The following is a 22,613-nucleotide window of genomic DNA, read 5'->3' as shown; positions in this document are numbered from 1 at the left end:
TAGCTCTACCACAAACAAAACAAAAGCTGCCAATTCATTTATTCATTCAACAAATAATTGTGGAGCATGTAATATTTGCCAAGTACCTGGCTAATGCTGTGGATTCAAAGGATCAGGTAAGGTAACATAAGGTTCTTATAGCAGTATCTGATATAAAGTAAGCACTCAATATGTTAGCTAGTAGTATTTTTAAAACCGTCTCCCATATTGGTTACAACAAGGCTTTCTATTAGAAAAAAATCATGTCCCCAAAGGTGAGATATTTTACATCAGTTGCTTGATACCCAGTCGACGGACCCTCCTTCATGCTGCAAGTACTGCTTTGTATTCTTCCTTTAAACAGACTGACTCCATGTTATTACTTTAGAAAAGATTCATTGAAACAAAGGAGTAAAGCACACAAGATGTAGTGCTTTTAAAAACATTTTTTAATGAAGAAATAACTCCATTCCAAAATATAGACACACAATTAAATAGTTTAATCACTTCAAAATATAACATGTCCCCAGGAGGTTCCAACACACACACACACACACACACACACACACACACACACACACAAAACAATACTTAACAGCAATACAAAAAACCCCATACAATAGTAGTTTTGTTACAATACCAATGAATATTGTGAAATCTTTAGTGTCTCTCTGAATTGGTTACTTCAAATGGTGTCAAATTACAGTAGTCATAATTAAAAATGTCTTACAGTTAATTAGCCTCACGATGTAATGCTTCTGATTTTTTTTTTCTTTTTGGTTCAAAAGTAAAAATGCCCTTTCTTCTGAGGACACAGTGGAGTTCTCGTTTGTGGCTCCTTGCATGGAATCGAACCAAGGTGACTGCAGCAACCAAAAGTTGCTATATGTATGAGTTTATCTACAGTTAACAGCCAAGAACTAATAAGGGTGGACAAAGATGATCAAAATAAAAGCAGACATTAGTGCTAAATTATGATGCAACGGTTTGGCTCATGCATATAAGAAAATACATAGTATATCACAACAAGGCCACGTTCTTACGCAATTCAGTTCACATTACTACTTACAAATGAACCTTCCCTGCCTTATCATTCAAGAATCCATTTTTCACAATCTCCAGCACATCTCCTTCTGACCAACCAAACTTACCCCGACGTCCAACCACAACTGATTTCTGTATTCCGTACAGTAGATTTCACACTCTTCCCTCCTCCATTAACATGGTGCTGTGGAGGAGGGTTGGCTGTGTTAGACCAGTGCTCATTAATAGGCCATCTTCTCTGATGGAGATGGATGTGCAATTCATTGTGAAACAAGAAAGAAACACCCCTTGCAAGATATATTTGTATCTAATTTTCAGGATAGGTAAAACCTGCTGGGTTTGCACTTAGGACAGGCCCCAAAAGTAAATTTGGAGAGCCAAGGAAAGAAACCCACCAAAAACCACAAAAACCCAAAACAACACATGCCATTTTGTCTCGATTACAGGACAGGGGTGCTTGAGTCTGGTCTCAGTGCTGACGTGGAGCTAAGAGAAAGAAAAGGTGGCTGGTTAGTCGGGAACTGGTCATTGGCAGCAGTTTCCAGAGTCCTTGCAATGGCTTTGTACGATGGTATCAACAACCATGTGATGGAGTTGGCAATGAAAGCTATGACAAGGGGGGAAGATTATCAGCAAAACAGTTCAAACCTTAGATAAACATTCTGATGTAGAAACATCTAGTGACAATAGATGTCAGCTCAGTCCAGTCAGTGGCTGAATGCCACTTTCAGGGTCAGAGTTCTGAGTTCAAGAACTACCTGACTACGATTTAGAGCTGAAAGTAATGTAGGTAACTGAGATGTAGTGGTTTTAAGTACTGAGTATGAGGCACCAGGGACCACCTGCTCCATCTAGAGAGGTATGGTTTCACAGAAGATGGGCAGTGGAAAGGAGATGAACATTAAGACATAACAACAAAACCCGCAATAAAATCCATCTGTGCAAAGAAATCTGAGAACTGTGCAGTTGTACCACTTTGGTGTCAGCCTGTTCTCAGGGACATTTGTCAGACTGGTTCTCTGGAAGGAAGTATAATTAAGTACATTATTGGACAGAATGGGCTCCTTATTAATGCCAACCAAGAGCTTTACTGTCCCCAAGGCAAGTGATTTTGTTCCAAAGGGCAGCCAAGGAGATGGTTTCTGATCAAATGCAGAGACAAGAACATCTTAGAGCCCTCTGAAGGGGGAGCTGGAAGATGTCAGCATGTCTGCTCTCATTTGGGTATCCACCAACTACCAACTAGGTGGAGTTGGAGAAGGTTTCTGCCAGCCCTAGAAGCAAAATCAAATCGCTGAAGCTTTGAGGTTGACTCAGAACCTTTGTTTACTCTGAATAAGGCTTTTTCAGAAATTTGATTATACAACTTTATTTTAAAGCAGTGGTTCTCAACCTTTAGTGTGCATCAGAATCACCTTATTAAAACACAGATTGCTGGGTCCAGCCCCCAGGTTTCAAATTTGGTAGGTGTAGGGGCCTAAGAATTTGCATTTCTAAATAAATTCCCTGGTGATGCTGATGCTTCCGGCTCAGGGAACACACTTTGAGAACCACTGTTCTCTCTTTTAAAGGAGAAGCAGGAATTCCAGAGAAGCTGCCAATTTAAGTATAATGTATCCAATATGCTGCAGGATTTTTATTTCATCAAATTTTGCAAACATAGGTTACTCTTTCATTTCCCAAGAATCCCTGAGGGAGGTCTTCAGAGCTCCCCAAAAAAGGGCCCTCATGAAGGACCGCCCACAGAGCCTTTCATTCTCCCTTCTTTGACCTTTCTTTTGCACATCAGCATTTCCCCGAGTGCAAAATCCTAACTCAACTTAGAAGAGCCCGTTTCCTGTCACATGACCACAGAAGGCTGCATGCAGAACACCAGGTAGCCAGCTAAGGCAATAAACATTCAGAAATAAAAGGAGAGTGAACGTTTTTTGCAAGCGCACTTTAAGCCTGTACATTTAAAGCTGAAGGCCTCCAAACAACCTGATAGGGGAACTTGTGGATGAGCGGTGCTGTTAGAAACATGCTCCCTAAAGCTAATATGAAAAGAACACAACCATGGAAGAGCAGAGATCACTCTAGTCCGCTTGGGGATCTTATGGCACCTGTGGTTTATAAACAGCTTTAGTAACGAGTATTTCAAAACATAGTTCACAGTTTTTAAGAAGATCTGTGCTGATTTTAAAAACTAAATTCTCTATAATTTGAATGTTGCCTTTTTTTTTTTTTGGATATGATGTCTATTTGAAAAAAATATTTACACTAAATTCTATGGCTGACTTGTTAGAGTATCTTGAAAGAAAACAACCTCAAGTTGGAAAGAAGCCCCAGAGACTGGACTATCCTGGTGTGTTTGGTTCAAGTCACTGCTCACAGAGACTTGCAGACAACTGCAGACCGTGCAGGCCCAAGGACCCTTCTTGGCGTCCGGGCTCTGAGTTTGTACACTCAGGAACCAAATCCCTCAGGGTCAGTGAATAATTGCAAGTGGTTGTTTTTTTCCAGTTGCTGTGGAAAAAAAAATATGTCCATTGTAGAATAAACTGTTTTGCTAAAATCTCAAAGAATTCAGAAATCAAACTTCTAGCTATAAATAGTATTAATATTGTCATTGTAAACGGAACAGGTTCCATATTATGTGCAAAGGTTTAAAATGCTTGTTAATCCTAAGTAACAGCAGCATGGGTTTTCAGCCTGTGGTTGTTTTTTTTTTTTTTTAATCGGGGATGAGCCATGTTACCGAAGATGTAGCTGATAAGTTAGCTTTAAACAGTCTTTTTTTTTTTCCTTCTTAAAACACACACTTAGGAACTACAAATCTTAGAACACAAAGTTAGCTGCACTATAGTCAGCAGAACACGTCTTTAGGGCTGGGGGGGGTCTGTCAGGAGTTGCTGTGTGTGGTGGTTCCTCTCTCCGGTGAGGTTGCTGCCAGGCTGCTGTCTTCTCCTCTGTGGGGGTGGGTGCAGCGCTCCCCTTCATCACCAGCTTGCATGTTACTTTCATCATCTGACTATAGCTTGCCTGGGAATAAGGAATGTGTCATTTCTTTTTAAAAATGAGCACTGTTCTCTGAAATAGGGTTATGAAGCTGAGGATTCCCCCTTTCCCCGACACACACACACACACACACACACACACACACACGTACACACGCACACACATACACTTGCTCTACTCCTCTCTTCTAACAATCAGGAATGAATGCGTGCACCTTCTGAAAGAGAGGACAAGAATCCTTCTTGATGAGTCTCTTGTTAATGGGTACCTGAGACATACGGAGGGTTAAAGCAATGCAAACAGAAATATTTGTGCTGTCCTTTAGACAGGAGATGACAGCACTGACACCATCAGAATGCCATGCTAATTCAAAAAACAAAACAAAAATCATTTAAAAGTCTACTTTTGATCTTCCAACTTCCCAGTTTCTAGGCTGTGGCTGACCAAGGAGTGGAGTACCATGAGGCCAGAGGGATGGACAAGGGACAAATCCAAGATTTGAGTGGGCCACAATGGAGTTTTGTGGGGCTCTCAGTTGAGTGCTAATCTTTATGTATACTGTGTCTTCCAAAGTGGCCACTAGCTGAAAAGCAATAAACCAGGTTTCACTCTCTTCACTTTTGTTCGTATATTAATAAGTACATATTTACCTTCAAATAGGCATAAAGCTCTCTTTGAGTGAGGATGGGTCCCCCATGTCTCTGGCATCCCACCCTCTGCCCCTTACCATGTAGGGCTCTGTTGACGGATGCCTAATTGACTGGAGCCAGTGAAGGTGGCTTCGGGATCCTTGGATAAAAGACTCATACACTTTGGATAATTTCTGGTCTTGCAGCACAGTCAGAAAGTCAACAAATATATTTCAATACCATAAACTGCTCTAAAATTTTAGCTGTATTTCTTGGCTACATCAAGAAAAATTACAGTAGGCTAGAACTACCTGCAAAGAAGGAAGACACTAGCTTCTGCAGGGCTCTATCAAGTTTTAAACAAATTTTGCCTAAGTGGCTGATTTAGTGACAGGCTGGTTCATGTTTAGAGTCTTGTGCAATGGAGCTAGTAGGTACAAGATGCATTAAATGGCAGAGGCCATGGCTGTGTTAATGTTTTACTGCCACATTTATACCAAAGATTAAAAAATGGCCCAAGAACTTACAAAGTACTGAAATTTTTGGCTTTTAGGTACAAGAACCAAATGCCACTTTTTGCCTGGGTTTATATCAAGGACAACTTATTAGACTTTTTACAAAATATATTTTTTCTAAGAACTAGCTACTGATGTATAAATAATATGCAGAATAAAAATGATCAAGTTGCTGGAGCTAAGAGGAAGAAAATGCTATTAAAGGAAAAGGCTTGCTCCTTTGGGACTAGATTTGTTATAACTGGAGAGAATATTTTCAGGAACAGCTTCTGGGAATTTTTTCACCATAGTCGCAATGTATTGGGAGAGCGTGTGGTGTAACCTCCTGTAACCCAAAGGAGGGAGGGAGAGGAGAATGTCGTCAGTAAGATCCTTCCTTTCACACCAAAATGGCCTCATAGCTCAAAAAGTATATTTCATAATAGCAACTATGCTTTGATTTTTACTTGCTTAATTTTAACCTGGGGACTGAGATAGGAGGTCAGTAGTGTTGGAGCTAGAATGTATTCTTTACTAATTGATATGTCACTTAGGAGATAATACATCCCTTTTTCCAATTTAGCAGCCAGAATTGAGTTGACTATCAACTGCACTATAGACTTACGGTATTCCACGGTTGGGAAAAACTGGATAACTACAGTAGATATAAGTTCTTGGGCCAGTGCGGCCAGATAACTGTGAGATGAACTGTAATGGGGACATCTAAGTGGCCATTCACTGGAGCCAGAGAAAGCATCTAGACTTATGGGACAGTGTAGCTGAAGGTGCATTGAATCATTGCACATAGCTGAGTCTTAGCCTTGTTTATAACAATAGAGGGAGCAAGCTAGTTCTGAGTCCCAGGGGCTCCCATCCATCATAACTACAGCAGCTCCCAGGGACTGAATTACTTGCAAAGCACTGAGCATAGTGCCAGGCATCTATGTGTGTGCTCACTAAAATTATAGTGTGCCTGCCACAACGTTAAGCTCTTTAAAAACTATATCCCAGTGAGGACAACTCCTATGAGGTAGGTGTTGTGATAATGTTGTATAGAGGAAATAGAGGCTCATAGAGGTTTATGCTGCAAGGATTTGATGAAACATATTCGAAATCGGGTCTGCTAGAGTCCAGAGCCTAAGCTTCAGACCATTATACTCAAGTGATCCTGCGAGTCAAGTGCTATTCTTTCTCCATTAAACAACTTACTGAGGGTTTTCTATGTATGTAGTTGGGTCCTTGGGGTGAGGTGATCACATGCCACATAAATGATATTTTAAATTGTTATATCTTGCTGAATTGAGCAATGGATTTGAATCAGTTGTTCCAAAAATATAAGGTTGCAGAAGTTTTCCTCTATGGTTTGCTTCTTTTGTTTCAATTTGGCTTTCACTTGTTAAGGGACACTACTTTAATGTTTTGGGCCCTGAGGGCAGCATGACTAAGGAGCTGACCAATCTCTGGAAATGCTGAACAAGCCGGGCTTTTCCTTCTCAAGTGATAGAGAGGCTCAAACTTGGGTGCTGTTGTGGACTGGTGATGTGGCTTCACAGCCACAGAGTATTTCTGGGCCATCTCTGGCTTTATAGAAGTTTCTGTGCCATTTTTTTTCTAATTAATAGAGTTAAAAAGTCAACTCCCAAGGTTGTTTGCCAAATCTACACGGGATTATAATGAAATGCTCCATAGACTGGGATGATTCTTTGACAAAAGCAGGGAAGGAGACTATTTTATCACATAGCATCACCTAAGAGAGAGTGATTGTGAATTTAGGTTGCAAGTTATCAGAATTCAGTGTACAGTGGCCACATTTCCTCCTAAATCAGAGGGTACTTACTTGAGAGGAGAGTGATAAAAGGACATTGTATTCAACCTTGCAAGCTGACCTGTGGGTGACAAAGGACACAAACAAGAAAGGTGACATGTCAAGTCTGTGAAGCAGTCAAGCTGGTGAATTATTTGGTTGGAAGCCATGCACATAGAGAGAGAGAGAGAGAGAGAGAGAGAGAGAGAGAGAGAGAGAGAGAGAGAGAGAGGAGGAGAGAGAGATATTGAGATTTTAAGAATTTGGCTCCACCAGACAACCATATGCTCACAGGGCAGTCAAGGAAANGACATGTCAAGTCTGTGAAGCAGTCAAGCTGGTGAATTATTTGGTTGGAAGCCATGCACATAGAGAGAGACAGAGAGAGAGAGAGAGAGAGAGAGAGAGAGAGAGAGAGAGAGAGAGAGAGAGAGTCTCCAATGAATGATAGTAGCATTCTGATCCACCAGACAACCATATGCTCACAGGGCAGTCAAGGAAAACCACTTTAATATTCTCCAGGGCACGTCTTGAGTGGAAACACACAGGCCTGTTATATTCTCCTAGCTCTTTTCTTTGCCTTTCCCTTGAACTCACTGGGCATGGGAAGGAAAGGAGAGAGAGAGAGGAAGCTTAAGATTTACCAGAGATTGCAAAAGCTCCTACTGGATCTTAAGCTATTAATAGAATTTCCTTTCATTTTACTCATACAAGGTTAAATTCCTAATTCATTAAAATAAATACAAAAATCTAATGTTTTATATGGAATGGCTGCCTCCCTTAAAACAACAACAACAACAACAAATAAAAACCCCCTAGAATTTCAGTTACTGTTGTCATCCAAATCTGAAAACTGATATGAGCTCAAAGAGGGAGGCCTAACAAGCGCCCCTAACAGCGTGAGCCAGAGTTTCTGATTATTTAACCATCTCTCTCTCTCCCGCTATACAGAAGAGCCAAGAGAAATACGTGTAGGACTGCCACCCCTCAGAGTTCCCAGAGACACCCTGGCAGCTTCATCCAGGTTAATTTCCTTCTGTGGACGGGCCATAGAAGTAAAGAAAGAGCCTTGTCCATGGGTCTGTACTTCAGGTAACTCTGACAGTTTCTGCAGTGTTGAAGCATGGCATTACATATATAGTCACTGTTTTGGTTATTTTTTGTATGACTAGAGTAATATTTTACTTGCTTCTGAAATGTGGTTGTTAAACCAAAAAGGTGAATGGAACATTCCAAAGAGGCAACACTTTTGTTTCATCTTGTCGGGGAGGGTTGGTGGGTTTCAAGTTCCCTCTTGTTACCTTCTTTTTGGGAAAATATTTCAAAACTTAATTTATAAACATATGAGAAATTGAGGATAATTTATTCTCTCTGCTTCTCTTTTCTTCACCAACAGAGTAAGAGAGGGCCACTGCTCACCTACGGATGTGGAAAAAACCTTCTCTGGCCACTGGACTGAAAACCTGACAATAAAATAATCCACTGGGGCCTGGGGAGCAGCAAGTCTCAACCAGGAAAACACCCCTGAACTCCCAGAACCCCCCAAAAACACGGGTGGATCACAGGGAAAGGAAACATATAGGAAAGACAAACATGACGCTCTCCATGGGGAAAATGATCCTCTTTAGGATAAGTTACTAATTACATTTATTCCCAATTGCATGTGTTATGTTCAGTAAATTCTCAGATGGATTAATATACTCCAGTATATGACCATCTGTCCATACACACCCTGATGAACATGGGGCCTATAGTTCCCTCAACATTTCTTGGGGAGATTTGTTACTTGCCTACTTATTTACATTTGACATGAGGTAGGCCGAGGACAAATGATTCAAGGGAGGAGATATATGTATTCTATTTATGCTTATTCCATTTCCTTGTGCGTTGTTGTCTGTCCCTTTTTTTATCTATGAGAAAAACCACCTTTCCTCATGATCTTGGTAGCGTATGGCCTGTTTGTCATCATGTTTCCGCTAATTATGACAACACCTCTTTTCACTTTCCAGATCAGACTTTATAAGAATACACGGCAAGTGATACCTATAAGTACTTAAAATTTTTAGTGTCTAGAATACATGGACCAAAGAGTGTAGTCAGAATATTCCAGAAAGGGACGGTGGAAGGAAGGGGAAGGCACCCATTTTTTGAGGAATGTAAAAGACCCAGCTCTGGAGGGGCTGGGGCAGAGGTGGTGGGTGGTGTGGACCTGGCTCCGTGTACCTGATAGCCTTCATCCTGCAGCTTCTGTTTCAGGTATTCCTCCATCTTGAGCTCATTCTCCAGCTGCCGGACTGAGTCATTCTCATAGTTCTCATCCTCGGGCTGCACATAGGCATCCCCATCTTCTGTAACCCTGGGAATAAACCACAGATGGAGTTTTGGAGCAAATCTTAAAAGGAAAATCTAAGTGAAATTCATGTGTTAGCTGAAGTTATGGAGGCACATTTACTTTGTCCTCCAAGTCACTTATTCACTTTAATTAACTTCCATTCAGTGTCTTCTGTTACCTAGCAGAAAACTTAAAAAAAAAACAAAAAAACTTTGGAAGTTTAAGGAAATATATAGTTAAGGTGCTCTCATGCACATTTTCTATGGCACGCTGGTGATCATTGGTCATCTATGTTTTTTTTCCCTAGGGTTTACAGGAATGAGTTGCCTTTTAAATACTGGTCAACCTTTAAAAAGGCAGGCTTTTCTTTTGAGTGGACATAGTTTTACTAATCTGAGGGCTTTTGTTTTATTTTGTTTTTAAATGGACTCCAAGAACCCTTTCTATAAGGAAAGTGAGCCCTCTAGTGAAATAATGATTAAGGACATTTGTTCATAATTTAACTGTGTTATGCACGTGTGTAGGCATGTGCACCCATGTGCTTTATTTTTATAGTGGAATTTTATAGTGGAATCAGGTCTCAGAATATCAGCTAATTGGTGTCAGGAAGGCTAATACTCTAACCCATAGCTCTGGATCTTAAAAATTTATGCTAGCTCTAAATCTAAGAAATCCATTGTCCAATTCCACTAGAAATGAATAGATAAGATTGATGTCATTCACTAAAGTGTGACTTTACCTCCTTATCTCCATCTATTCAATCCAGTATCTATAAAGCTCTTGCTGGGACTAAACATAAATTTACTACCTAAATCATTGGCTAAAGTAGTCTCAGGGTAAAACACAGTACATGTTGGGCCAGCCGAGTGGCGCATTGGTTAAGAGTTGGCGTGGGACGCCAGCTCTGAGCAGCAGGGCCCTGGCTGGGATCCTATGCGGGCCAGTGACACTGTGCCCTCTACAGTTAAGATGGTGAACAACAGCTTGACCTGGAGCTGGGCTGCCGTGAGTTGCCAGCAACGGCATAGGCTGCTGTGGGGCTGGCCAGCAGCTGGCGTGCTCTTTCGTGAGCTGCCGTGGGCTGCCTTAAGCGGCCATCCAATGGCTGGTGGGTGACTGCCTCACCAGGGAATAGCACAATGATAATACCAACAAGGGCCGGTGAAGTGACGTCCTCCACAACTAGATTGAAGACCAAAACGACAGCAACTTGTCTGTTCCTCTTCCCCAATTCTCCAACGCTGCTCCCCTCCCACAATTCCCCAATAAAATCTTTAAAAAAAGCAAAAAACAAAACAAACAAAACAAAGTAAACCACCACAGTACGTGTTTAGATGGTACAGATATTTAAATATCTCCTAAAATGAAGAGTGGTCAAGGAGAACTTTCTGGATTAGAACTCAAATGCCATTGCTCATATTTATTTATATCTGTACGACATGTTCTTATTATTTTTAGAGATTTTGGGCCAGCCTAAATAGGTCTGTGAGGCCTCTATGAACTTTTTCTTCCCAACTCTTATACAGCCCTGTTGGGAGCTAGAATTGCCACCAGCATACTGAGGACAGTAGAGTGGGGTGGCTTTAACTACAGTCTTGGATCTTAGAATTAGAGCAAGGAAATTTTAAGTGACCACCATGTAAAAGTTTAATTATAGAAAGTCAAATAGATAATGTGTTTACCAGACTAAACTGATGACAATGACTTCACCATTTCGATTAGCAAACAAATCAAAGAATTCTAAATTATAGAGGAAAGGACAAGAGAGCAAACTAAAATTAAAAGCAGCAGCTCACTGCCATTTTAAATTACGTTATTAACTGTTTTGTTTTGATCTTATGCTCTGCCTTTTCACAGCTGGCTTTCAAACCATGTCTATTTATAATTCCCCATTATTACTGGTCTTTTACTCACTGCTTGGATTGAGAGCCAAAACACCAGCAAGGCCTCTGGTTATTTTCTTCGTTGGGTCTTTAAAACAGCCAGTTTATTTTTGTAGACTAGTCTGCAGTACTTTTCAGATTAAGCACCATCACCCTTCTGTAGTTTTTGCAATGTTTAGCAATTCCCTTTTCAAGCCATTTGGTGAGCTTCTGTACACATTGCTCACAACTTACTCCATGAGCCTCGCTCTCCTAAAGGCACACATTCTTGGCTTCCTTTGTTTGACTCTTTTTTATCCCAAGCTGGGCTCTGCTTCCTTCACCTTTGTCTCTCAGCTTTGGTTTCCCTTGCCTGACTACTTCGAGCTGATCTGCATCACAGAAAGTCTAGTAGAGATGTCACAAATTCAGCTGGCTTCTGTCAAGCTTCAGACGCCTAATGAGGTAAAAACCTTTGCAAAATGGCTTTCGAGGGTCAGATTTATATATATTCAACAAGTCAACCAAATTGCATTTCTTTATAATGAGACTTTATACATTTACAGTCACGTGCTGCATAATGACATCTCAGTCAAGGATGGGCTGCATATACTATGGTGCATATATTATAGTGGAACTGGAAAATTCCTATTGCCTAGTGACACTGTAGCTGTCATAACATCATAGCGCAATGTATTACTCATGTGCTTGTGGTGATGCTGGTGTAAACAAACCTACTGCGCTGCCAGTTGTCTAAAAGTATTGCACACACAATTATGTACAGTACATAATACTTGATAATAAATGACTGTTACTGGTTTATGTATTCACCACACTATACTTTTATTTAGAGTGTACTCTTTTTATTTATTAAAAAAAAGTTTGCTGTAAACCAGTATGCTGTGTTAACTTGGCAGTAGCCGCATACATCTCGTGTTTACCATGTCCCTTGGTTGCATCATTTTCTCTTGTGCTTGGTTTGATCTCATGTTGTTTTGTACAGTAACATGCTGTACATACAGGCTTGTTGCCTAGGAGTAACAGGCTGTACCATAGAGCCTAGGTGTGTAGTGGGCTACACCATCAAGGCTTATGTAAGTGCACTCTGTGATGGTCACACAGTGATGCATTTCTCAGAACTCATACCCATTGTTAAGTGGCGAATGACTATACTTATTTCAATTCCCAGTGCTTATATGATGTTGTTCACACCCATTCTGAAAGAGGCCTCTCCAGCATTGTGGAGTCCTCTAAATGCATCTACAGTAAATTCAGAAGATAGGATGTCTAATCTCCTGAACTAGTCTCTGAGTCCTGGAAGACTGGGAGCGATTTTTTATATTATTTTGTATAAAATTAGCACAGAGCCTTGGGTGAGCCAAGTGCTCAATAAGCACTTGTTGGTTTTGGTTATTGATATTCTCTGGAAATTTTGATGGTGGGGAAGCCACACTGACAAATGTAAATGTAGCACCCTTTTACATCTTCTGGTAGAAAAGAAAACTGCATTATCCCTTTCCAAAATAAAAAAAGAAGCAACCATGTTTTTCTTTTCCTATGCTCCCTACAGTGTTCTGTTGCTGATAAAATACCCCCAAGCAGAAGATACTTACATGTCACTGCGCATGGTGCTTGGGGTAGCTCCACTGTGAAGGTAACCAGGTTTCCGGGCGTGGATTTGTGCTAGAAAAGCCTTTTCAGAGGTTGGCGATGGAACCAGATCCTCAAACTGAGTCCGTGCAAATTCAGAATCCACATTACTCTCTGTTTCACTCCCCACCTCTATTAGGTACAATTGAAGAAATAAAGAATGCCTTGTTAGATTTTTTTTTACGATCAGCCAATAAAGGGCCAGACTTCACATAAACCTATGTTGTATAAAACACTAAACAGTTATTATACGTAGGCCAAGTAAGTGCTTATTTTTTTTTCAAATGAGAATTGATACTTGACATGAATTATTGTAAAATCAATTGGTATACAGTATTGTATTTTTTTTTGGTCTCAGAAATGCTATGAGGAATTTTCTGTCTTAATAACAGACTTAACTCCTTAAAACTTCTGTTTTCTCCCTTTATAGAAGTCTTCATTAAAATTGTTTCTTTTGCTTAATATTTCTTTAATTTTTGAAATACAAACCTATAGTATTACATTTACTTAATATTTCAAAGTATTAGAAAAATATAAACTAATAATACTTTAGACTTCCACAATAAGAATAACATTTTTAGTTATCACTTGCTAGGGCAGTGAGTACAAACTATTAATCATGATGTATTAAGTATTGTCATTTTTATCCTGTTTGGTAATCTTTACTTAAAATAGCAGTAACAGTTTTCATTAATTCTTATTATAGATTTTAAGAAATTTAAATCCAATCTTTTTTAATATTCAACTTTTATTCATTATTGATTTATTTCTTGATTTAAAATATTGTAAATTTCTTTAAAATAAAATTTAGGGAAAGGGCATTTTTTTTCTTTGAAAAAACTTAAAAAAAGGAAGTTATAATTTTATATAGTTTAATGCTTGTTATAATCTCAACTACATGGCCATAGTCCTGCCGGGCAAATATCTTGCTAGGAGGGCTTTAAGGAATAGATGAGCTGTACTGGTAACAGGTAAGATAGTTATCTGAATATTCACGCTGTTAAAGTTTATAAAACTCTGTGTAGTATTATTAGGATAAAGAGACTCTCATAATTTTGTGCTATTTATTTTCTGGGCAGATCTTTCTTTAGAGATACTGCAAAGGTAAGTTTCAAGTTAGCCTCATTCCAAGAGACACCCATTCCAAATGAACAGAATCTAAATTAGTAAATAAAACATTTGACCTTATAAAATAACTTCAGCATCATATTACTTTGGATCACAGTAGATGTTAACAGTGATTATCTTTGGCTTCTAGGATTATAAATCAATTGTAATGTTTTCTCTATTGTTTTCTCCACTTTTAAACTTTATTAAGCTTGAGTTAATAGTCTTTTCATTAGCAAAATATAAACAACAACTTAAAAAAAATATGAATATACTAACAAAATACCACGGTAGAGCTTTAAAAAAAATCTTTTAATATTAAGCAATGATCAGATCTCTAACAGAGGCCCCTAGCACTTTTGGGTCCCTCTGCAATGAGCAGACAACTGAGCGGGGACCAGGGACGCACCAGAATTCAGTTCTTTCACGAGAGAGGACATGGTGTTAGTGATGGAATCCGCTGCTACGAGTAAGTCATTCCTTAAATTTCTTCTTGAACCTTAAATGAAGAAGAAATGACAATTAAAAAAAAAAAGGAGAGCTTTTCCCTTTTTTCCAAAATTTAATGCTGTTTGTCTATCATTTTTATTGACAATCTAAAGCAAGAAAACTTCTAAGACTTCTCCTTTTCAGATGTGCTTTGGTTCATTTCCTGAAAAACAATACATTCCTTTGATGTAGGAAGGCCTGGCAACTGATTTGGACAATATAATTTATTGTCCAACTTGGGACAATTTTGCAAGTGAAAGGGGGTGGTATTAATAAGACTGGGTGACTTGGCACAAACTAGGATGGTCCCAGATAAAGCAGTATGTGTGGTCACCTTTATGAATAACCCACACAGATGAAAACACTGGTTTTGCCAGGAGCGCTATGGCTTCCTAGCTGCTGCTGTCGTTTCAGCCATTACCTGGTGGCTGAGCCCATTGGATTCTGATTGCCATCACAGCTTCTATCTCCCACCAGAGCCCCCCTTACCATTATATGTACCTCTTAGGAATGGGATCTGTGTGCAATAAATACCCCCAGAGTGTGGAAAAGGGGTGAGGATTCTTGCTCCTGCTGCCAAGACATGGGCAGAAAACATATGTCCGGTACCCTGAACTGGAATTTAGACCATGTTTCTTTATGGTAGAGAAAGATTAGTATGATGTTTCAGGCATACTAAGGGTGTAATGGGGATTTGTAGGCTGACCTGGGACCTTAGATGGAGATGGAGCAGGCTCTTCACCATAATGTCTTTGGGAAAATGCGATCAAGATTCCAAATACCTGACTTACAGCACAAGCTCTGTGTGAGCTAGGCCACATTTCATTCTGTCATTTCTCAGAAACGAGAGCTAAATAAGTAAAATGATAAATACATGGACATTTAAAAGCTCAAAGTAGTTCAATAAAACATTAATTATAATAGAAAACTCAAACAGTTAAACTTAATTTAAAATACTGTAAATTTCTTTAAAATAAGATTTAGGGAAAGGACATTTTTCCTTCTAAAAGTTAAAAAAAGAGTTACTTTGTATAATTTAAATTATATTTATTTTCTTTTTTAGATGAAAAAAACCCTGTAAGGATCTTTCCTTTTCCTTCATAATAGAGAGTCCATCATTCTCTCCCTTTAAAACATAAGATTTTGTCCCTCTACACGATGGATGAAAAGGTCTGTTTCTTCACACTCTTTCCATCCAAGGCTATCACTGATGTTAAAACATTTTTTTTCTGTATATGCCAGGTAAAATTTTTATTTCTACAATTATTTTCATATATTTATTGGCAATTTATATTTCTTCTATCTGTTCATATCTTCACCTATTTTTGTTTTGGGGATGTCTTCCTTACTGATCTGTATATGCTTTATGTCTAACCAAAATTATGAAACTTGATTGCCATATATACTAGAAATGGTTTTCTTAAGTCAATTTTTTTTTTCACTTTATGGGGTTTTTTTTGCCTTAAAACTAGTGGTCAAATATATCTCTCTTCCTTAAATTTATATGTATGGGCCTGGAAGGATGTTCATATATTGCTAATTTAAAGAAAATGCAAATTGTGGAGCAAAATGTGATGTATAATCTTATTTGTGTGAAAAATAAAGAGTATGTATCTATAAAAACATACCCAAACATATCTATTTATATTGTATATAAGCAAAAAGTTGAGCGGGACCAAACTATTAATAGTGTTTACTTCTAGGAATGAGATTGACAAGATGAGGGTCGGCATGAGAATTTTTTTCTCTAATTTTCTATAAATTTAAAAAGTAATGGCAAGAAAAAGTTTAAAAAACTATCAAAATATTTCCAAATGAATAAGATCACTGGCCTTGGGACAACCCCCCAGTGTGTGTGAATGGAAGAGGCAGCCTGTGGGAGAAGAATGCTGTTTTTCATTTGCTTCATTCTTTGCAATCCTCTATTAACACGGAGGCCTCACCATGTAGCCCCATATTAGAGGCAGTGATTCAACTCTTTAGGGCACCTGTAAAGTTGACTCAACATCCTTCTTGATCACTTGAGAGTTAAAGAGCTGGGTTGTTTAATCTCAATCTTGAGTTTGCTTTAATGTAAAGAGAAGAAAGCAGGAAGTAAGATCTTTCAGAATTTGAAGATGAATTACATGTATAGTTTCCTGAGATATTAGGGAAAGGATTTCTACTCCCTTAAAGAGCAAACACCTTAAGGGGGAAAAAAATGGGGCAGGGCCATAGAAGCCAAAAGAAGGTAAAATGGCGAGGTGAGGATTCCACCTAGAGCGTTCCAGAAACAGCTTGTAGGCCAGGCCATGGAATACCCTAGAATATCCATGGTATGGCTCTGACGACTAGACTGCTCAACAGACCATGGTGACTTGTCACATAAAAGCAGAACACAACAAAAAAAATAAAGCCACTTACTTTGTGCAAACGCCTCCTGTACATCTCCACCTACCCCTGTGAGAGAGTCCTGAGGTGTGTGAGTCGGGGTGGAGCAGGCTGGCGCCGCTGACCGGACGGGCATGGGGATGGGCCTGCTGATGGTGTGGCTGGGGGAGGAGCGAGGGGAACCTGCCCCCTGGGTCTGGAGAGACAATGCAAGTCATTAATTTGTTTTTTTTTTCTCCCAAGAAAAAGCTATTCCAACACCTCAAAGGTTAAAAATGATAACCAATAAAATTTCAAAGCAGGAGGGAATCCTCAGTAATCGAGATGGTCATCCTGAACCTGAGTTGCAGGTGCAGGTAATTTAGGACCTGACTGTATGTTATCTGAGGCTTGGGTTACATCTTGAAAGCTAAGAGTATTAGTACAGCATTGTTCAATAATCTATGAGATGTGTCCCCAGGTAATGAAGCCACTGTTAGGCAGTGATAATTACAAGGTGTATCTATTCTCTCTGTGAAGGAAGTTCTATGTAGACGAAACAGCCGTTGAAGGAGAATGTTTTAAATAAAAACTAGGAGACTTTTTGGGGATGGATATGGTTTTACACTTCCTAAATTTTCAACCTGTGTGTCTTAGCATCATCCATACAGGATACTTTATAGTTCAAATCATGCCATGCAATATTGTGCATATTAAGTCAAACAAAGTGCAAATTGTTTAAACCCTATTATACAGTAAAAGTTGACTTTGTCGAATTGCTCTGTGATTTCAGGGATTCCAATGCAGAAGAGAAAAAAAGGAATCTTTGCTTCTAATTTTTGGCTACTGTTTCCCTGTAGGAAATGTCCTTCTCTTGGCCCATGAAAAAACAGCATTCTAGCAGTGAGAATAGTGGAAATTAAAAATGAGTAAAGAAAAAAGTATAAAATAACTGAAAGCCATTTACCTCTGTACTACAGCCTTCAGCATAAAACATTCTGAGACTGTCACACCTTGAATGTTATAGCTTTGTCTCTCTACAGTGAGGTCTCTTGGAAACATCTTCTCTTTTTAATAATTAGTTTACAAAGGAAGTCAGTCATGCATGAATAAGAAAATGCAACCAGACCCTCTAGTGCATACACAACAGATTAGATGTTCACATAAATTCCTTTCCAGTCTGTTGGGTCTGGCCAGGGAGAGTGAGGACTCTGCCACAGCAAGGCCCAGAGGTTCATCATCAACCCATTCAAACCCCTGAGATGTGCACCATGAGAGCAGTGCTCTGGAATATTCGATTTAGATATCTGCTGTGGGTTCAGCAGCTTACAGTTAAAGCATACAATATCAATCCTGTAAAATGCCATGCTGTTAGCTTTCCAGGGCTCAGCATCACACATAAAAGTCACATCTATAAGTTGAGAAAAACCCAGAATTAACAAAAGAAACAAAGCAGAACAGAGCACAGAAAGTAACTCGTGTGATGCCCAATGGGCTGAGGAGTCCACTCTTTCACTCTCAACAGTACCTCAGAATGGTCTGTCCGGGCCCAAGGAGGAGAGGTTGGCCCACTGGTGTTGCTCTGCAGCCTGTTTGCCCCAAGGGTGGGTCTGGTTTTCCCCAGCAAACTTTGGCAGCTCGGTCTCATTACCATGAAACCTCTGCTACTGAGCTACCCTGGAATTGTCCTGGTATTGCCCTGAGTCTCACCCCAATAATAAATGACTTCACGTTTGAGTCGCGCATTTCCATGGATGAAGGGTTTTCATGTACATCCTTACTGACTTCTGTCCGTGACCGCTGGAGTAGGTGTCATTACTCTAAATGTGCTGTTGTGGATCCCAGTACTCAAAGAGGGGAAAAGAATTGCCCAGGAGATGAAGCGAGAATATCTGAGCTGGTATCTGAGCCCAGGTGCTCTGATTGGCCTGGGCTGTGGGGACCCGGATGAGGTATGGCTGATGGAAGGTCCCTCAAAGGAGACAGATGTTGGTCAGGTGCTCTGAGGGCGCCCTCCCCCTGGAAAGCCCTTGTGTGCATCAGTTTCTAGACAGGACCCTCACCAGGGCTCCTTGCCTTCCTGACCTGTCCTCTTTACCAAAGAACCAGTTGCAACAGGGAGGAGGGACTGGAGATAGCAAGGTGGACAGAGGGGTTGAAGAAAGAAGGCTCCTCTTGGCTACACTGCATGGCTTACACTTTCAACTCTGGGAAGCCAGGTCCTCTGCTGTGGTAGGAGGTTTACAATAATAATACAATTTCACTTTTATATATAATTTACAGTGCATTAGGCACTTTTACATACATTTTTTGGTTTCATTCTAATAATCAGTGTTGTGAATGATAGTAGCTTATATTCAAATACCTATCTGCAGTCTACAAAGCACTTTAATCCCAACCACTTCACTGCATCCTCCTGACAACCATGAGGTATTATTATTTGCATTTTTCAGGTTAGCAAACTGAGCCTCAGAGGTGATAATTAGGTTACTCAAGGTCCCTGAGCTCAGGAATGGCAGAGATAAAATAAATCCCCAGCATTTAGTCTACAAGCCCAGGTCTTTCCCAGGGCACCACGCTGCTTCTCAGGGCTGTGGCCCTGAGTGATGGTGACCATCACTTGCTTCCATTTATGCTTCACTGGCATAGAAAGGGGTAGCAACCTGAAGGCTAAGAAGACACAGGACATGGACCTACTAGTGAGCAGTGTGGGAGTAGTGGCCTAGGGCTTCCCGCTGGGCCAGGCGCTAACCTTTCAAGTGCTGAGTCATGGGAGTGGTGTGAGTGCCCAGGGCGGCAGAAGAGCCTTTGGGTTGTTTTACAATCAGTACAGAAATACAGGCTTACCATCTCTTATCAGCACATTTGAAATCCAGAAAAAGAAAAAAACAACAACACAGATTGTTTCATAACTGATGTAAGGCTATTTATGTGGTCTCTGCACTATATTGCATTTCTAAAACCTGAACTATTCTGAATTCTGGAACATATCTGGACCCAGTGATTTCTGTATGGGGCTGTGGGCCTGCATTTCAATATCTGAGTGGCTGTATGGGGGCTGTACTCTGCACCAGCCTTGCTTGTGCTTGGGCCACCAGATTCCCCAGTACATGGTGCTTGAGGGTCTGCCCCCCTCCCCTTTGGGTACTACACCTGGCCTTTCTAACCTCCCTGTCTGTGAGTTCCTTACCTTTAGCAGTGCTCGCCCCTTCTCCTCATGCACTGAGCTCTCCTGCTAACTGCGTTTGCCTGACGCAATCCCAGGCCTACCTCTCTGCTTAATGTCTGGTCTCCAAAGCCAGCTTTCCCTACGCCTTTTTGCCTGCTTCCTTTCTTCAAAATTCCTCTTAGTGGTTCTATTAAGAGAAAAGTAATTGACTGTAGTTATGTGCTCAGGAAAAAACAACTGACTGAATCTAAATTATACCAGTGTGTGAATGACTAATAGCTACCATCTCCTAAATGAATCTCTAACTGGTGCAATTTCAAGCAGTCTGGTTATGTGAAGAATTTTAGTGGAAGATTCTATGCTGAAGAAAAGATTCATTGGCATCTTTCCTGCAACTTGCAACTCCCAAGTCATATCTCCAGTCTTTACCCAGACTTTTGAGGGGAGGACCCTGGCTTTCTGGCCCATCACGGCCCCATCTCTCTTTGTAGGACACTGCCCATTTTGATGCATAGTACCGTCCTAGGAACTACTGCTGTGAATGCCAGCTCTGGCTTTCCTTTCTGAGGGTCGTGTAGGGCCACTAGGAAAGGGAAGTTGCCTCTTGATACTGGGGTGGATCAGTGGGGTAGATATCACTGAGTTTTATTTTCACAGGGAGTAGCCTCTATAGAATGGTGGCCTCTGGCCTGGTCATGAAACATGGTTGTCTGCTAACAACTTTAGAAGAGTTGGAGCGAACACTCTCTGGGAACATCCTTTCCTGGAAATTACTTGATGATTAATGGAACAAAGACTTAAGGGACGATGGCCCATGCAGATCAATATATAGATCTAAAATTCCTGAGAAGGGAGGTGATTTATGGAAGAAGGAAAACATACATCATACTTGGCAAATTTAAAATAGCTCTCTTCCTAGAGAATAAATGAAAAATTCATTTCTATACTCCATCCTCTAAGTCCACTCAACCTGCTGTTGTATCAATTTTTAAAAAGTCTGACAAGATTCATATATTTTCTGGGTTTTTTTCCAGGAAGTATTTTGGTTTCCACTCAGCACCAAAAAGGAAGGCTGCTTCAAGGAAGGGCTCATATGTCTAATTACTGAACCAGCATGGCCCAGAGAAATGGCAGAGAGGGTAACCCTAGACAGGAGTGGGTGACATTCTGTACACCCTCCTCCTAACGTGAAAAGTCTGCCTCTCAGGTTTGGCTGAGAATACAGCCTAGTCAAGTTTGGTTTACTTAGCAGCCTGGGAAGGTAGAGCAAAACAGTGTTTATTTAGCTACATCCAACCCTCTTTTCATCTTTTCTCCCATTCACTATCACCATAGAGATTGTTGTATACAGAGTGTTATGGAGACCACAGGTAACTGATTCTCACTTGTTAGGCAGGAGGCGTCACTGGACTTGGGTCTTAACAGTGGAGATTTCCAGGCCGAGAAGAGGAAGCACTGGGAGGACAGAAGAGCATTCCAGGCCTTGGAGTATCCTGAGCCCGGCACGGGAAGTGTGTGGGGTACTGCACTTGGGTTGGGGGGCCAGAGTGGTTGAAGCATTAGGCTTACTGTGAGGAGTGGAGGAGAATGAAGCTGAGAAGCGGTGGAGACAGGCTTGGGAGCCTCCAATGTCATAAAAGAGTCTAGACTTTATCCTGAACTAGAGAGTCATCTTTCAAGGCTTATAAACCGAGAAATAATTCTTACTTTTCTAGAATTAACCAATCCATATTTTTAAAAATGGGTGTCTGTGTATATGAGTGTGTGTGTGTGTGTGTGTGTTTGTATGTGTGAGTGAGTGAGTGAGAGAGAGAGAGAGAGAGAGAGAGAGAGAGAGAGAGAGAGAGAGAGAGAGAGAGAGAGAGAGAGAGAGAGAGAGAGAGAGAGAGAGAGACTGAGAAGGTATGTATTTGAACACTAAATGTTAGTCCTTATATTGCAATTGATTATTTATTATGTGAATTATCTGTGTCCCCATCCTCACTTTTGATTGCTTCACTACTCCATAGAATACCCACCAAAGAGGAGGAGCAAGGGAAACAGAGAAAGAGGAAACCTACGCTGGTAAAAATGATCATTTCTGGCTTGCTCATATTTCATAGCATGTTTGGAAGAAGTAGGAACCTGAGTGACTATGATTTCCTCAGTTAATTTCCAATCCAGTTGGAAATAGAGAAGAGAATGGGGAAGGAGGTGACATGTGGAATGATGTTTGATTTTCTTTCCCCGACTGAGGCCCTGTTAACTGTAAGGAAGAGAAGTGAATGCATGAGTATATGTGTGTGTGTAAAATATGGGTCAAATTAGAATGTTTACATACACCTGTGTGTATGTGTATACACATAGGTTCATACTTATATCTGAAACGCATGTGGTATTTTCCCAAATGCTTGTACATTCATTATCTTTTTAAATAACAACCTGGTGAGCCATGTATTCTCAGTCTGTTTGAAATAAATTACCAAGAGGTTAACTGACTGACTCAAGATCTTAGGCTGTGAGAGAAGAGCTGGGACCACTATAATTCAGGTCCAACTACGGTAACGTTCCTAAGACGTTATTATTAACATCTTACTTTGTGAACTCAAAGTCAGGCTGCTTGATTTTAGATGGGGACATAATATTCAGAACTGGAAGTATACCAGAAACTCTGGAACATACTGTCACTGCAATTATACCCCAGCCGCCTTCATTATTAAACTTTTTAT

At 40.3% G+C, this 22,613-nt stretch overlaps 1 protein-coding gene across 31 annotated transcripts in view; it reads right to left on the bottom strand.

Moving 5' to 3' along the window:
• Window positions 1–410: 410 nt before the first annotated feature.
• DTNA (dystrobrevin alpha) overlaps window positions 411–22,613 on the bottom strand; it is a 385,580-nt gene continuing 363,377 nt past the window's right edge. For 15 of the 31 annotated variants that reach the window (XM_019652072.1, XM_019652081.1, XM_019652079.1 and 12 more), the window contains 5 exons: window positions 16,791–16,953; window positions 14,308–14,397; window positions 12,755–12,923; window positions 9,171–9,303; window positions 411–4,044 (listed from right to left, as the gene is read on the bottom strand). In XM_019652072.1, the coding sequence (XP_019507617.1) occupies window positions 3,841–4,044; window positions 9,171–9,303; window positions 12,755–12,923; window positions 14,308–14,397; window positions 16,791–16,953 (759 nt within the window). In that variant the 3' untranslated portion in view covers window positions 411–3,840. Of the gene's footprint in view, window positions 4,045–6,980; window positions 7,030–9,170; window positions 9,304–12,754; window positions 12,924–14,307; window positions 14,398–16,790; window positions 16,954–22,613 lie in introns of all 31 variants that reach the window. The other 16 variants (XM_019652093.1, XM_019652098.1, XM_019652099.1 and 13 more) reach the window with 4 other exon arrangements.

This window comes from Hipposideros armiger, unplaced genomic scaffold (genome assembly GCF_001890085.2).
Source record: "Hipposideros armiger isolate ML-2016 unplaced genomic scaffold, ASM189008v1 scaffold_173, whole genome shotgun sequence".
In the NCBI taxonomy this organism is placed as follows: domain Eukaryota; kingdom Metazoa; phylum Chordata; class Mammalia; order Chiroptera; family Hipposideridae; genus Hipposideros; species Hipposideros armiger.
Note: the sequence above shows the minus strand (reverse complement) of the source record. Positions and strands in the feature narration are given on the sequence as shown.